This window comes from Pelophylax lessonae (assembly GCF_965119305.1).
Source record: "Pelophylax lessonae genome assembly, chromosome: 8".
Classification (NCBI taxonomy): Eukaryota; Metazoa; Chordata; class Amphibia; order Anura; family Ranidae; genus Pelophylax; species Pelophylax lessonae.
This window is the reverse complement of record NC_138775.1, coordinates 180,633,360-180,645,747: the sequence shown is the minus strand read 5'-3', so window position 1 is coordinate 180,645,747 and position 12,388 is coordinate 180,633,360. Positions and strand designations below refer to the sequence as shown.

General features: G+C 50.9%; 1 protein-coding gene across 1 annotated transcript in view; it reads right to left on the bottom strand.

Annotated features, from left to right (window-relative positions):
• TDRD5 (tudor domain containing 5) overlaps positions 1 to 12,388 on the bottom strand; it is a gene marked incomplete at both ends in the record, with an annotated part of 586,386 nt that overhangs the window by 312,797 nt on the left and 261,201 nt on the right. The window contains one exon of the mRNA XM_082265311.1: positions 11,204 to 11,316. Coding sequence (XP_082121437.1) covers positions 11,204 to 11,316 — 113 coding nt within the window. The remainder of the gene's footprint in view (positions 1 to 11,203; positions 11,317 to 12,388) is intronic.

The window sequence follows — 12,388 nt, the reverse complement described above, 5'->3', positions numbered from 1 at the left end:
TGGCGCCAAAACAGCATTCAATACAGCCCATAGTGAAGCCAACATGCTTGCCCAAATTAAAGATGGCGGACCGCACGGTTTTACCCCCACTGCGGCCGCCACACACATCACCTGCACCCCCAGTGAAATATCTAAGTGACACAAGGAAAGGGGCTCCCCCAAACACACAGCACCATCGCAGTGTATGTACAAAAAGACCCCACAGGGATCACAAACAGGGAGGCCCACCCCGGCACAGACATGGGGAACACACAGCAACACAGGACTGCCACCCCACACAGAGGCCCCACACAGAAGTACTTACCTGTACCAGATGGTGTGGGGTGCCTCTCAGAACGGAAAGCCGCTGTCCTCATCTGACAGGGAATGCCGTTAGCCAGGGACATTACACAGCAGCACCGCAGATGTGTCCAGTGAGGTAGCCACCTCACGGCTGCATCCCTGCTGCGAGCAGGGATGGGTCGTTCATAATGCCAGGACGAACCATGGCTGAATGCTCGATGGCGGGCTGGGGGTCAATCTGACCCTCTGTCCTGGAGAACCAGGGCGGTAAGTCCGAATCCCAGCTCCGCATGAATCCATCTTCATCCTCATTAAGGTGGAACTCAGAGATCACCTTAGGAAGAAAAGACGGGTGTGGTCGCAAGACCACCTTATCCTTGTGAATTATCAAGTAAGGAGAGCGGCAAGACAACGCAGCCAGCTCCGACACTCTGCGAGCCAAAGTGATCGCCACTAAAAAAGCAACCTTCTGAGACAGCACCGGCAACAATATCTCCCGGATATTTTCAAAGGGAGCACACTAGCACGGACAGAACCGAGTTCAAGTCCCATGGAGGTAAAGGCTCCTTCCTGGGAGGAGCCAAATGTCGCACACCTTGAATGAAGGTGCGAATCAAGGAATGAGACGTTACAGGGCGTTGGAAAAGAATAGCCAGTGCAGACACCTGGCCCTTTATCGTGGCCAGCGCCAGGCGCTGTTCCACCCCAGACTGGAGGAAAGCCAAAACTCTCTACACCGAGTACGAGCGAGGGGAGAACCCCCTGGACTCACACCAGGCGAAATAAGCTTTCCAGGTACGGTAATAGATTTTACCAGATGAGGTTTTCCTCGCCTTGATTAGAGTAGGTATAACCTCAGGGGAGAGACCCCTCTCCCTCAGGACCTGGGTCTCAACATCCAGGCCATTAAAGCCAGCGACTGTAAAGCAGGATGGAAGATCGGTCCCTGAGACAGCAGATCTTCCCGCATTGGCAGTCGCCACGGAGGCGCCACTGCCAGGTGAACAACGTCGGCGTACCAGGACCGGCGAGGCCAGTCCGGCGCCACCAGAATCACCAGGTGCGGTTCCAAGGCTAACCTGCGGAGGAACCTGGACAACAACTGAATCGGAGGAAAGGCATACATCAGACGATACTGATGCCAAGGGGCCACCAACGCATCCGAGGCTTCTGCCAGAGGATCGCGCGTTCTTGCCACAAACCTTTCCACCGTTTAGTTTAGCCGAGATGCGAACAGATCCACGTCCAGGGATCCCCACTTCGCACATAACATTTGGAAGACCTCCGGGTGTAGGGACCATTCCCCCTGGTCCAGGGTCTGACGGCTCAGATAGTCGGCCTGCCAATTCTCCACACCCGGAATGTGAACTGCTGAAATCGGCCCAAGACAGAATGTCGGTCACGTCTCGGGCCGCCCGAGCACTCCTGGTGCTCCCACACAGAAGTACTTACCTGTACCAGATGGCGTGGGGAGCCTCTCAGAACAGAAAGCGGCTGTCATCTGACAGGGAATGCCGTTAGCCAGAGACATTGCACTGCAGAATCGCAGATGCGTCCAGTGAGATAGCCACCTCACGGCTGCATCCCTGCTGCGAACAGGGATGGGTCGTTCATAATGACAGGACGAACCATGGCTGAACGCTCGATGGCGGGCTGGGGGTCCATCTGACCCTCTGCCCTGGAGAACCAGGGCGGTCAGTCAGAATCCCAGCACCGCATGAATTCATCTTCTTCCGAAGAGTCGACTAAAACTAAAGCTGACAAAATAAACAGCTAGTAAAGTAAGAAAAAAACGGAATTTTTGTAAAATCTTACCTGTAAAATTCCTTTCTCTGAGTCCTCCGACAGTCGCCGCCTCTTCATATTCGTCACATATGGGGTATTAGACTTTGCTCCGAAGGAGTAGCTAGGCAACAGAATATGTTAACAATAAAGCTTTAACATATCCCACCCTCAAGGGGTGGTCCCCTCAGTCAATACCCTCCTACTTCCTGCAACCATATCTCAGTTTTAGTGGAATAGCAGTAGAGTATACATTCAAACCCCAAAAGAGGGGCGGGGGCGGCGACTGTCGGAGGACTCAGAGAAAGGAATTTTACAGGTAAGATTTTACAAAAATTCCGTTTTCTCTTACGTCCTCCGACAGTCGCCGCCTCTTCATATTCGTCACATATGGGGACGTCCCAAAGCAGTGCAAACATGAGGGGTGGGAAACGCATCCGCGCCGAAAGGCAACGCAGTCTCCACATCAAAGAAAGGAACCTTACCAAAGGAAGGAAACCAGCTGGGCAACAGCAAAAATAAGTGCTCAACAGGAGCAACAACCCAGGAAAAGACAAAAAACCAGGGGATACAAAACTTATCCCAACAGCCAGGAGTCCCCAACAAGGGACCCTAGGGAACAGCCGCACTAAGAACCTTGCGGCCAAAGGAAGCATCCGCCGATGCCTGAACATCTACTTTGTAGAATTTTGTGAAAGTGTGTACGGTCGACCAAGTCGCCGCCTTACACACCTGGGCTACAGAAGCCCCATGACGACAGGCCCAAGACGTACTCAGAGATCTAGTAGAGTGCGCCTTCACAGGCACAGGGGGAACCTTCCCCTGCAAGGCATAGGCCTGTTCAATGGTCTGCCTGATCCATTTGGCAATGGTAGAGGCGGAAGCCGCCATGCCCTTCCGAGGACCCTCTGGAAGAACAAACAAGGAGTCCGTCTTTCGAAAAGACTCAGTCGATTTAAGGTAAACCCTAATCGCCCGAACAACATCCAGAGAATGCAATCTCACCTCCTTTGGATGTTTAGGCTTCGTGCACAACGAAGGCAAAACAATATCCTCGTTAAGATGGAATTCCGAAACTCGTTTCGGCAGAAAAGAAGGATTAGGTCGCAAGACCACCTTATCCAAATGAACAACCAGGTACGGAGACTTGCAGGACAAAGCCGCCAGTTCCGACACTCTGCGAGCCGAAGTGATCGCCACCAAAAAGGCGACCTTTTTGGACAACATAGACAACGAGATCTCCCTGATCTGTTCAAAAGGAGCACGTTGTAACACAGACAGGACTAGATTCAAGTCCCAAGGGGGCAAGGGATCCCTCCTAGGAGGAACCAGATGCCGCACACCCTGAATAAAAGTGCCAACCAAGGAGTTGGAAGCCACGGGACGTTGAAACAGAACGGCCAGCGCAGACACCTGACCCTTTATCGTAGCCAGCGCCAAACGCTGATCGACACCCGTCTGAAGGAAAGACAGCACACGGGAAACCGAGTACGTGCGGGGTGAAAACCCCCTGGACTCACACCAGGCAAAATAGGCCTTCCAAGTACGGTAATAAACCTTTCCCGAGGAAGACTTCCTCGCGTTGATCAAGGTATGAACAACCTCTGGAGAGAGACCCTTCTCCTTCAGGACCTCGGTCTCAACAGCCAGGCCGTCAAAGCCAGCGACTGTAAAGCAGGATGGTAAATCGGTCCTTGAGACAGTAGATCGTCCCGAAGAGGCAGACGCCAGGGGGCGTCGACCGCCAGATTCACGAGGTCTGCGTACCAGGACCGGCGAGGCCAGTCCGGTGCCACAAGAATCACCGTGCTGCGTTCCGAGTGTAACCTGCGAAGGAACCGGGACAGCAACTGAATCGGTGGAAACGCGTACATCAGCCTGTACTGATGCCACGGGGCCACTAACGCGTCCGACGCGTCTGCCCGAGGGTCGCGCGTCCTTGCCACGAACCTCTTCACCTTGTAGTTGAGGCGAGACGCGAACAGGTCCACATCTGGAAGACCCCACTTCGCGCACAACATCTGGAAGACAGCCGGGTGGAGAGACCATTCCCCCTGATCCAGGGTCTGGCGACTCAGATAGTCCGCCTGCCAGTTCTCCACTCCCGGAATGTGAACCGCCGTTATCGCCGGGACATGAGTCTCGGCCCAAGACAGAATGTCGGCCACTTCTCGAGCCGCTCGGGCACTCCTGGTGCCCCCTTGGTGGTTGATGTAGGCCACCGCCGTGGCATTGTCCGTCTGCACCCGAACCGGGCAGCCCTGCAGCCGGTCCGTCCAGCGATGAAGACAGAGCCTTATGGCACGCAATTCCAGAATGTTGATCGGGAGGGAAGACTCCCCCTCCGACCAGGTCCCCTGGGCGGACAGAACGCCCAGAACACCACCCCAGCCCGACAGGCTGGCATCCGTGGTGATTATCGTCCACGAGATCGGACGAAACGACTTGCCCCCGGACACCAACGGGGACTGGAGCCACCACAGAAGGTTTTCCCTGGTGCGATGACTCAACGAGATCTGAAGATCCAGAGACTGAGGTCGCCCGTCCCACTTGGACAAGATCTCCGCCTGGAGACCCCGCGTGTGAAACTGCGCGAAAGGAATCGCCTCGAAAGCCGAGACCATCAATCCCAGACATCTCATACACGTCCGCAGAGACGAGTTCGGAACGTCCCTGAGGGACCTGACTTCCTCCTGAAGAGTCCTGAGTTTGTCTTCCGGCAGGAAGACCCTCGCCTGCACCGAGTCCAGTATCATTCCCAGATAGGGAAGACGAACCGACGGACTCAGTGTCGACTTTGGAACATTTATCGTCCAACCGAACTCCTGCAGAGTTTGCATTGTGACAGACAGGTCCTTCTCCAGACCCTGACTGGTCGCAGACCGAATCAGAATGTCGTCCAGATACCCCAGGACAGAAATGCCCTGGGCTCTCAATAATGCCAGAACCGGTGCAAGCACCTTGGTGAAGACCCGCGGAGCCGAGGCGAGCCCAAAGGGCAACGCCACGAACTGGTAGTGATCCTCCGCAATGGCAAATCGAAGGTATCTCTGATGACCTTCGAATATGGGGATGTGAAGATACGCATCCTTCAAATCGATGGAGGCCATGAATTCCCCCGGAACCAGGGCAGCCACCACCGAGCGCAGGGATTCCATGCGGAACTTGCGAACCCTCACAGAGCGGTTCAGAGCTTTCAAGTCCAGAATTGGACGAACCTTGCCCTCCTTTCTGGGCACAGTGAACAGATTGGAATAAAACCCCCGAAATCTGTCCCGATGAGGCACCGGAACCACCACTCCCTGAGCCCTCAGGTCCCGCACCGCCAGGTGCAGATCCCGCAGGCGCTCCGGAGACAGTTGTAGATTTGAGGGAAAAAATCTGCTCTCTGGCCGAGAGAGAAACTCGATCTTGTAACCAGATCGAACGATTTCCAGAACCCATCTGTCCCGCACACGGGCCAACCAGGGCTGAAGAAAACCGAGCAAGCGTCCCCCCACCCCAAAACTGGGTGAGGGCGCCCCTTCAGGCCGAACTGTTATGGGCCGCAGGTCCGGATTGGCCGGACTTCTGTTTTCCAGACCAGGGTTTCTTCTGAGAGCCCTGGCCCTTGAACGGTTTGCCCTTGTAGTGCGGCCGAAAGGCACGAAAGGACCCCTGAGGGGGCCGAAAATTAGCATGCTTCTTCCCAGAAGCCCCCTTAGCCTTGGGGAAATGGGGCAAGAGAGTGCTCTTACCCCCGGTAATCCCCTTAATCAACACATCCAGGGACTCCCCAAAAAGGCGAGACCCATCATAAGGCAGATTGGCTAAGGTTTTACGAGAAGATTGGTCCACCGACCAACATTTCAACCAAACCAGGCGGCGAGACAACACCGCCACGCTGTGCACACGCGCGGCCAACGGAATCAGGTCCAGGTCCGCATCACACAGATACATGACACCCTGGTGGATCTGATCCACCATATCCAGGGTCGCCGCTGAGGCCGAATCGGCCACTAGGACGCGCCTAAGCATCTGCGTCCAACTTGCGATCGCCTGGGCCGCCATGAGAGAAGCAAACAGAGCCTTAAGCATAGAACCCGTAACAGAATAAGTATGACGGGCAAGAGACTCCAGTCTCCTATCCGTGGCATCACGGAAAATAGGGGATCCCTCTGCAGGGATCGCAGTGGCTTTGTTCAAAACCGCAATAGCATGATCCACTGGCGGAGGCACACACCACCGTTCATCAGTGGCAGGCGAGAAAGGATAACGCAGCTTGAATTTACTTGGTACCGCAAAAGGCTTGCGCAAATCGCGCCATTGGTCCTTAACAGCGCGCTGAAAATCAGCATTGCAGGGAAAAACCTGCGGCGTCCTGCGTTTTCTCTGCGTCCCATAAGCCGCCAAGGCAGCTGGGGGACACACCTCGTCCTGCAAACGTAGCGTCTGCTTAATGGAAGCAATCAACTCATCCATGATTGCAAGCTCTTCAGGCGAGCCAGGGGGAGAATTATCAACCCCCTCAACTTCAGCCTCTACCTCAGACCCCACTAGATCAAGAGAGGAGCGGGACCCCGATAGGGGGGTCCCCGCCAGAACAGCCCCATCACCTTCACCCTCAGAATCAGAGGACAGAGCAACTCTGGGCCGTTTAGTAGATTGAGCAGCCACCAGCATTTGCACCTGTGCAGCAAGGCCAGCCACAATAGTGGCCAAATCCCCCCCTGGGGGGGAAACAGCGGTCCCCTGGCTTTCCACCAATACTGTGGGAAACTTGCCCTCCTGAGAATCCATTGCCCCTGTATGCCAGACAACCAAGGGTTAACTGCCCCCTTACAGCAAGCGCGGCAAGCGCAGCCCACCGCACCACACTCAGGCACAATGAGACCCCCACAGGGAATATACAGACTGAATACAGGCAATGGAACACAGGAATAGAAGGATAAAACCTGAGGAGACTCCGCTGCTGCTGCTGCCTCGATCGGTGCTTCCAGGAGAGAGGAAGTGATGCTGCCAGGGCGCTCTATGTAAGCCTATGGAGGCTACAAGAAAATGGCCGCCGTGCATGTAAACCATGCGGCCGGAGCGGGCGCCGGTAAAATGGCGCCGTTTGGCGCCGAAATCGCCGCTCCACAGTGCATAAAATCACACACAAAATTATCCCAAAATATGGATACATGTTAGATCGCCGCAGCGATCGCTGTATATGCCCCAACATGCCATTAAAAACATGCCCCACAGCACACAGCTCCTCACACTGCCCAGCCTGACATACTCAGTGTCATACAGCTCCCCCCCCCCCTTGCAGCCCACAGCATGCAGCCGAGATATAGGGAGACAAGCAGTGTGATTAAAGGCAGGTTACACAGTCCCAGACTGAGACCCCCCCCAGACAGACAGGTCCCCACATAGATACACTTACCTCACATGGCGTGGGGAACCCGCACAGGCGAACAAGCCGCTGCACATGAGGCAGGGAGAGTCGCAAATCAAGACGCACACAATGGCGGTTCAGAAACCGCACAGCGTCCGGTGAGGTAGCCACCTCACCAATCATCCCTGCACCGAACAGGGATGGGTCGTTCACCGTGCCAGGAGCGTTACCTGGCTGAACGCTCGATGGCAGACTGGGAAGCCACTGACCCACGACCTGCGACCAGGGGGATCAGCCCGAGACCCAGTCCGCATGATCCTCTTCGTCCGAAGAACTAACTAATGCTGACAAAAATAACAGCTAAGTAAAGGTAGAGAGAAAACTCAAACAAAAATCAAAAAGAAGAAAGAGTCTGGGACAAAAAGTCCCAGCACAGAGAGAGCCAGCCACTCCTGACAAGCTAGACATTAAAACTGAGATATGGTTGCAGGAAGTAGGAGGGTATTGACTGAGGGGACCACCCCTTGAGGGTGGGATATGTTAAAGCTTTATTGTTAACATATTCTGTTGCCTAGCTACTCCTTCGGAGCAAAGTCTAATACCCCATATGTGACGAATATGAAGAGGCGGCGACTGTCGGAGGACGTAAGAGAAACTGACATTTTCAAAAGAAAATCAAATGAAAAAGATTAGATAGGCTGAGACTGATGCCCCAGCACAGGGAAGCCTAACTACTCCTGACGCTAGGCAGAAAGAAACTGAGTTGGGAGTGGTCACTGCAGGGGGGTATTGACCTAGTGCAGGGGTGAGGAACCTTTTTTCTGCTAAGGGCCATTTGGGTATTTATAAAAATCATTTGGGGGCCGTATAAAATTATCAACTTAAAAATGTGCCTGTTATATTTGGTCAAACATTTAAGTAACTCACCCCTAATGTGATGGCTGCAACTGCTTCTCTTTGGTGAGGTGTGTGATGTTAGCTGGTATTGATGATGATGCTACTCGCAACTGGTTTTCCATGTCTGGAGCGCACTCAACTCTTTGTGGTGGTAAGTTTTGAAAAGAACTGCTGGTGGGTACTGCTGGTGGGTATAGCTGACTGGTACTGTGCTGTGGGTACTGCTGGCTCAGGCTGATACTGCTGACACAGGCTGGTACTGTGCTGTAGGTACTGCTGGCTCAGGCTAGTACTGCTGGCTGGTGCTGTGGGTACTGCTGGCTGGTACTATTGTGGGTACTGCTGACTCTGGCTGGTACTGCTGTGGGTACTGCTGGCTCTGGCTGGTACTGCTGTGAGTACTGCTGGCTTTGGCTGGTACTGCTGGTTCTGGCTGGTACTGCTGTGGGTACTGCTAACACAGGCTGGTACTGTGCTGTAGGTACTGCTGGCTCTGGCTGGTACTGCTGTGATTACTGCTGGTTCTGGATGGTACTTCTGTGAGTACTGCTGGCTCTGACTGGTACTGCTGGTCCTGGCTGGCACTGCAGTGAGTACTGCTGGTTCTGGCTGGTACTGCTGTGAGTACTGCTGATTCTGGCTGGTACTGCTGGTTCTGGCTGGTACTGCTGGCTATGGCTGGCATTGCTGGCTATGGCTGGTACTGCTGTGAGTACTGCTGTCTCTGGCAGGTACTGCTGGTTCTGGCTGGTACTGCTGTGTGTGACTCAGCTGCACAGGGGGCCAGACCAAATTACTTCGAGGGCCACATACGGCCCCCGGGCCTTAGGTCCCCCACCCCTGACCTAGTGGGACAGCCCTCATGGGTGTGTATATGCAAATGCCTTTGTTCTTTTTGACTAAGTCTTATGCCTAGCTACTCCTGCGGAGCAGAAGTCAATACCCAATAGTGATGACTTAGAGGCAACTGTCGGAGGACGTAAGAGAAATAAAGATTTAATTTTAAATATTTTATTTTTGTTGTGACCAGTAGTAGAGGACTAGAAAGTCCTCGTCATTGTTTCCCTACAGACAGGATGGGAAAGATCTGGGTCCTTTGACAGCTGTATATCGATTAGGAAAAAAGGTAGATATTGTTTTTTACAGTGCCATCATCCACATACTGAAAGAGAAAAGATCATGTAAATTAAACAGTGCGTGTTTAGTATCACTTTAATCTCTACTCTGCAAAGGTCTTTATTAAACAACCAATACATTGATTGCTCATTTATTATTATTTCATTATTTTCAACACTTCCTGATTTTCAGTATTCCATAATTTTTCATGTTTGCCCTGCATTCCAAACAAAAGGAAGAAAACACAACTCACGCACAAAGGCTTTAAAAAAAATCCCAACTCAAAACCAAAAATCTAATATTTTACAGCTTACCATGCTTTATTTAGTGAAGTGGCTGCAACGGTGTTCTTTTTTTTTTTTTTTAGCCTTTTTCCCCTTTGCTTTCATCTAGTGATCATGACAGTAACCCACTTTCTGCCCTAAAGCAGGACTACAGAACATCTCCTCCTCTACTCTTCCCTATAGCATAGAGGGGAGGTGTTCTGTAGTCGAAAAGATGTAACAAAATGCTTTCAACTGCATATTTACAGCCCAAAAGGGTGCAAGTAAGAGAAGCTTATGTTTAGGATTTACATATACTTATATTAATTACCGTATATACTCGAGTATAAGCCGAGTTTTTCAGCACATTTTTTTGTGCTGAAAAACATCCCCCTCGGCTTATACTCGAGTCAAGGGAAAAGAAAAAGTCCCTGGCCGCTCCGACGGGCTTAAGCTTTAAAAATGGTGCCGCCCATCGAATACATGTCACCGCGCACACGCCGCCGCCGCTCGGGAGAGGCCGGGAATAGCTGAAAGTATACGAGCGGTGCGTGCGCAATGACGTGTCGGCGCCGGGCGGCGACATTTTTAAAATGAAGTCGCCTCTGGAACAGGTAAGTGAAACAGCTTCACTACCTGCCATTATGCAGGGCTGCGAGCACACTACAAGGGATGCAGTGCTGCGGGCATGGTCCACCTGTACCATGCCCACAGCACTGCATCTTCTATAGTATGCCCACAACCCCGGATCCTCCTGTACCATGCCAGTACCCTGCATTCATCTGCCCCATGCCAGTACCCTGCATTCTCCTGCCCCATGCCAGTACCCTGCATTCTCCTGCACCATGCCCGCCGCCCTGCATTCTCCTGCACCATGCCAGTACCCTGCATTCTCCTGCACCATGCCCGCCGCCCTGCAATCTCCTGCACCATGCCAGTACCCTGCATTCTCCTGTACCATGCCCGTACCCTGCATTCTCCTGTACCATGCCCACTGTCCTGCATTCTCCTGCACTATGCCAGTACCCTGCATTCTCCTGCACCATGCCAGTACCCTGCATTCTCCTGTACCATGCCCGCCGCCCTGCATTCTCCTGCACCATGCCAGTACCCTGCATTCTCCTGCACCATGCCAGTACCCTGCATTCTCCTTTACCATGCCCGCCGCCCTGCATTCTCCTGCACCATGCCAGTACCCTGCATTGTCCTGCACCATGCCAGTACCCTGCATTCTCCTGCACCATGCCAGTACCCTGCATTGTCCTGCACCATGCCAGTCACCCTGCGTTCTCCTGTACCATGCCCGCCGCCCTGCATTCTCACCCTAGGCTTATACTCGAGTCAATGATTTTTCCCATCTTTTTGTGGTAAAAGTAGGGGCCTCGGCTTATACTCGGGTCGGCTTATACTCGAGTATATACGGTATGATTTATGACAAACACAACTGGGATTTTTTCAAAAGGTACAATGATAACACAATGCTGACACACAACCCAAACACTACCATTCCATTTCCTTCAGCTGGAGGGATTTTGATCACCAGTGGCTTTTTAAGTTCAGATGTTTCTGCAGCTGAATTCCATCCAGAAACTCTGTCAACAAGCAGCGATACCTTGCCTAAAAAAACAAAAAGTAAGAAATGTACAGACAATATTTAGCAATGACACATGGAAACGCTGCTATACACAGCCTGTCCTCTTTACGCAAAGCATGAAGTAGCATGAGCAGCATCAAATCATCCTATCAATTCAAAAGCTACTAGAGACACCAGCAGACCTTTGTACCTCCATAACACCAGTGAACAGATTCGCTGGTTCCAGTAAAAATAGAAATCAACCCTGTAGTTCTACATGAATTTACACAGACTCTTGTGAATGTGGAGTGTTACCAAATAGGTATAGATCAGTCTCTACAATAATTCTGATTATATACAGGAGACAAACACATATTAAGGGAAACCATCAAAAGATGAATATAGCTGCTGCTAATTTTACACACACACACATTATATATATATATATATATATATATATATATATATATATATATATATATATATATAGTTTTTTTATAAATGCTTTTACACAGGATTCGAGCATCTCCATAATGCACAGTGATTTAGGATCTACTGTGGTGCATTATATATTTTATTTTGATTTTGATTAAATATTAACAATTCCAAATACAAGAACAAATATCGTCATACACACAGGTCTTATAATATATATATATATATATATATATATATATATATATATATATATATATATATATATATATATATATATATAAAAATAAAGAGTGAAAACATCATACATCAATATATAATCAACAAGTAGGTAGGGAAGAAATACCAAATCTCCCTCTACTTGACAGACCTCTATCTTATCAAGTAAATATAAACCCTTCCCCAAAACAAAAAAAAAAAAAAAAAGAAAGAAAAAAAAAAAAAAAACACACCCCTTCCCTCCAATGGCGAGCTCCAAACATTATAGGAATAAATCTTTCCCATCTATTTTCCCTTCCCTTTCTCCCCTCTTCCTCATTATATTATAAGAGCCCTACCTTCTTTCGAAGAAACAAAGATATTCCACGCCTCCCATATTTGATTATATCTCCCTCTATTGTGATTCGCTGTTAATATCAGATCTTTAATTTTATTTATTTCCTCTACTTTCCTAATCCATTC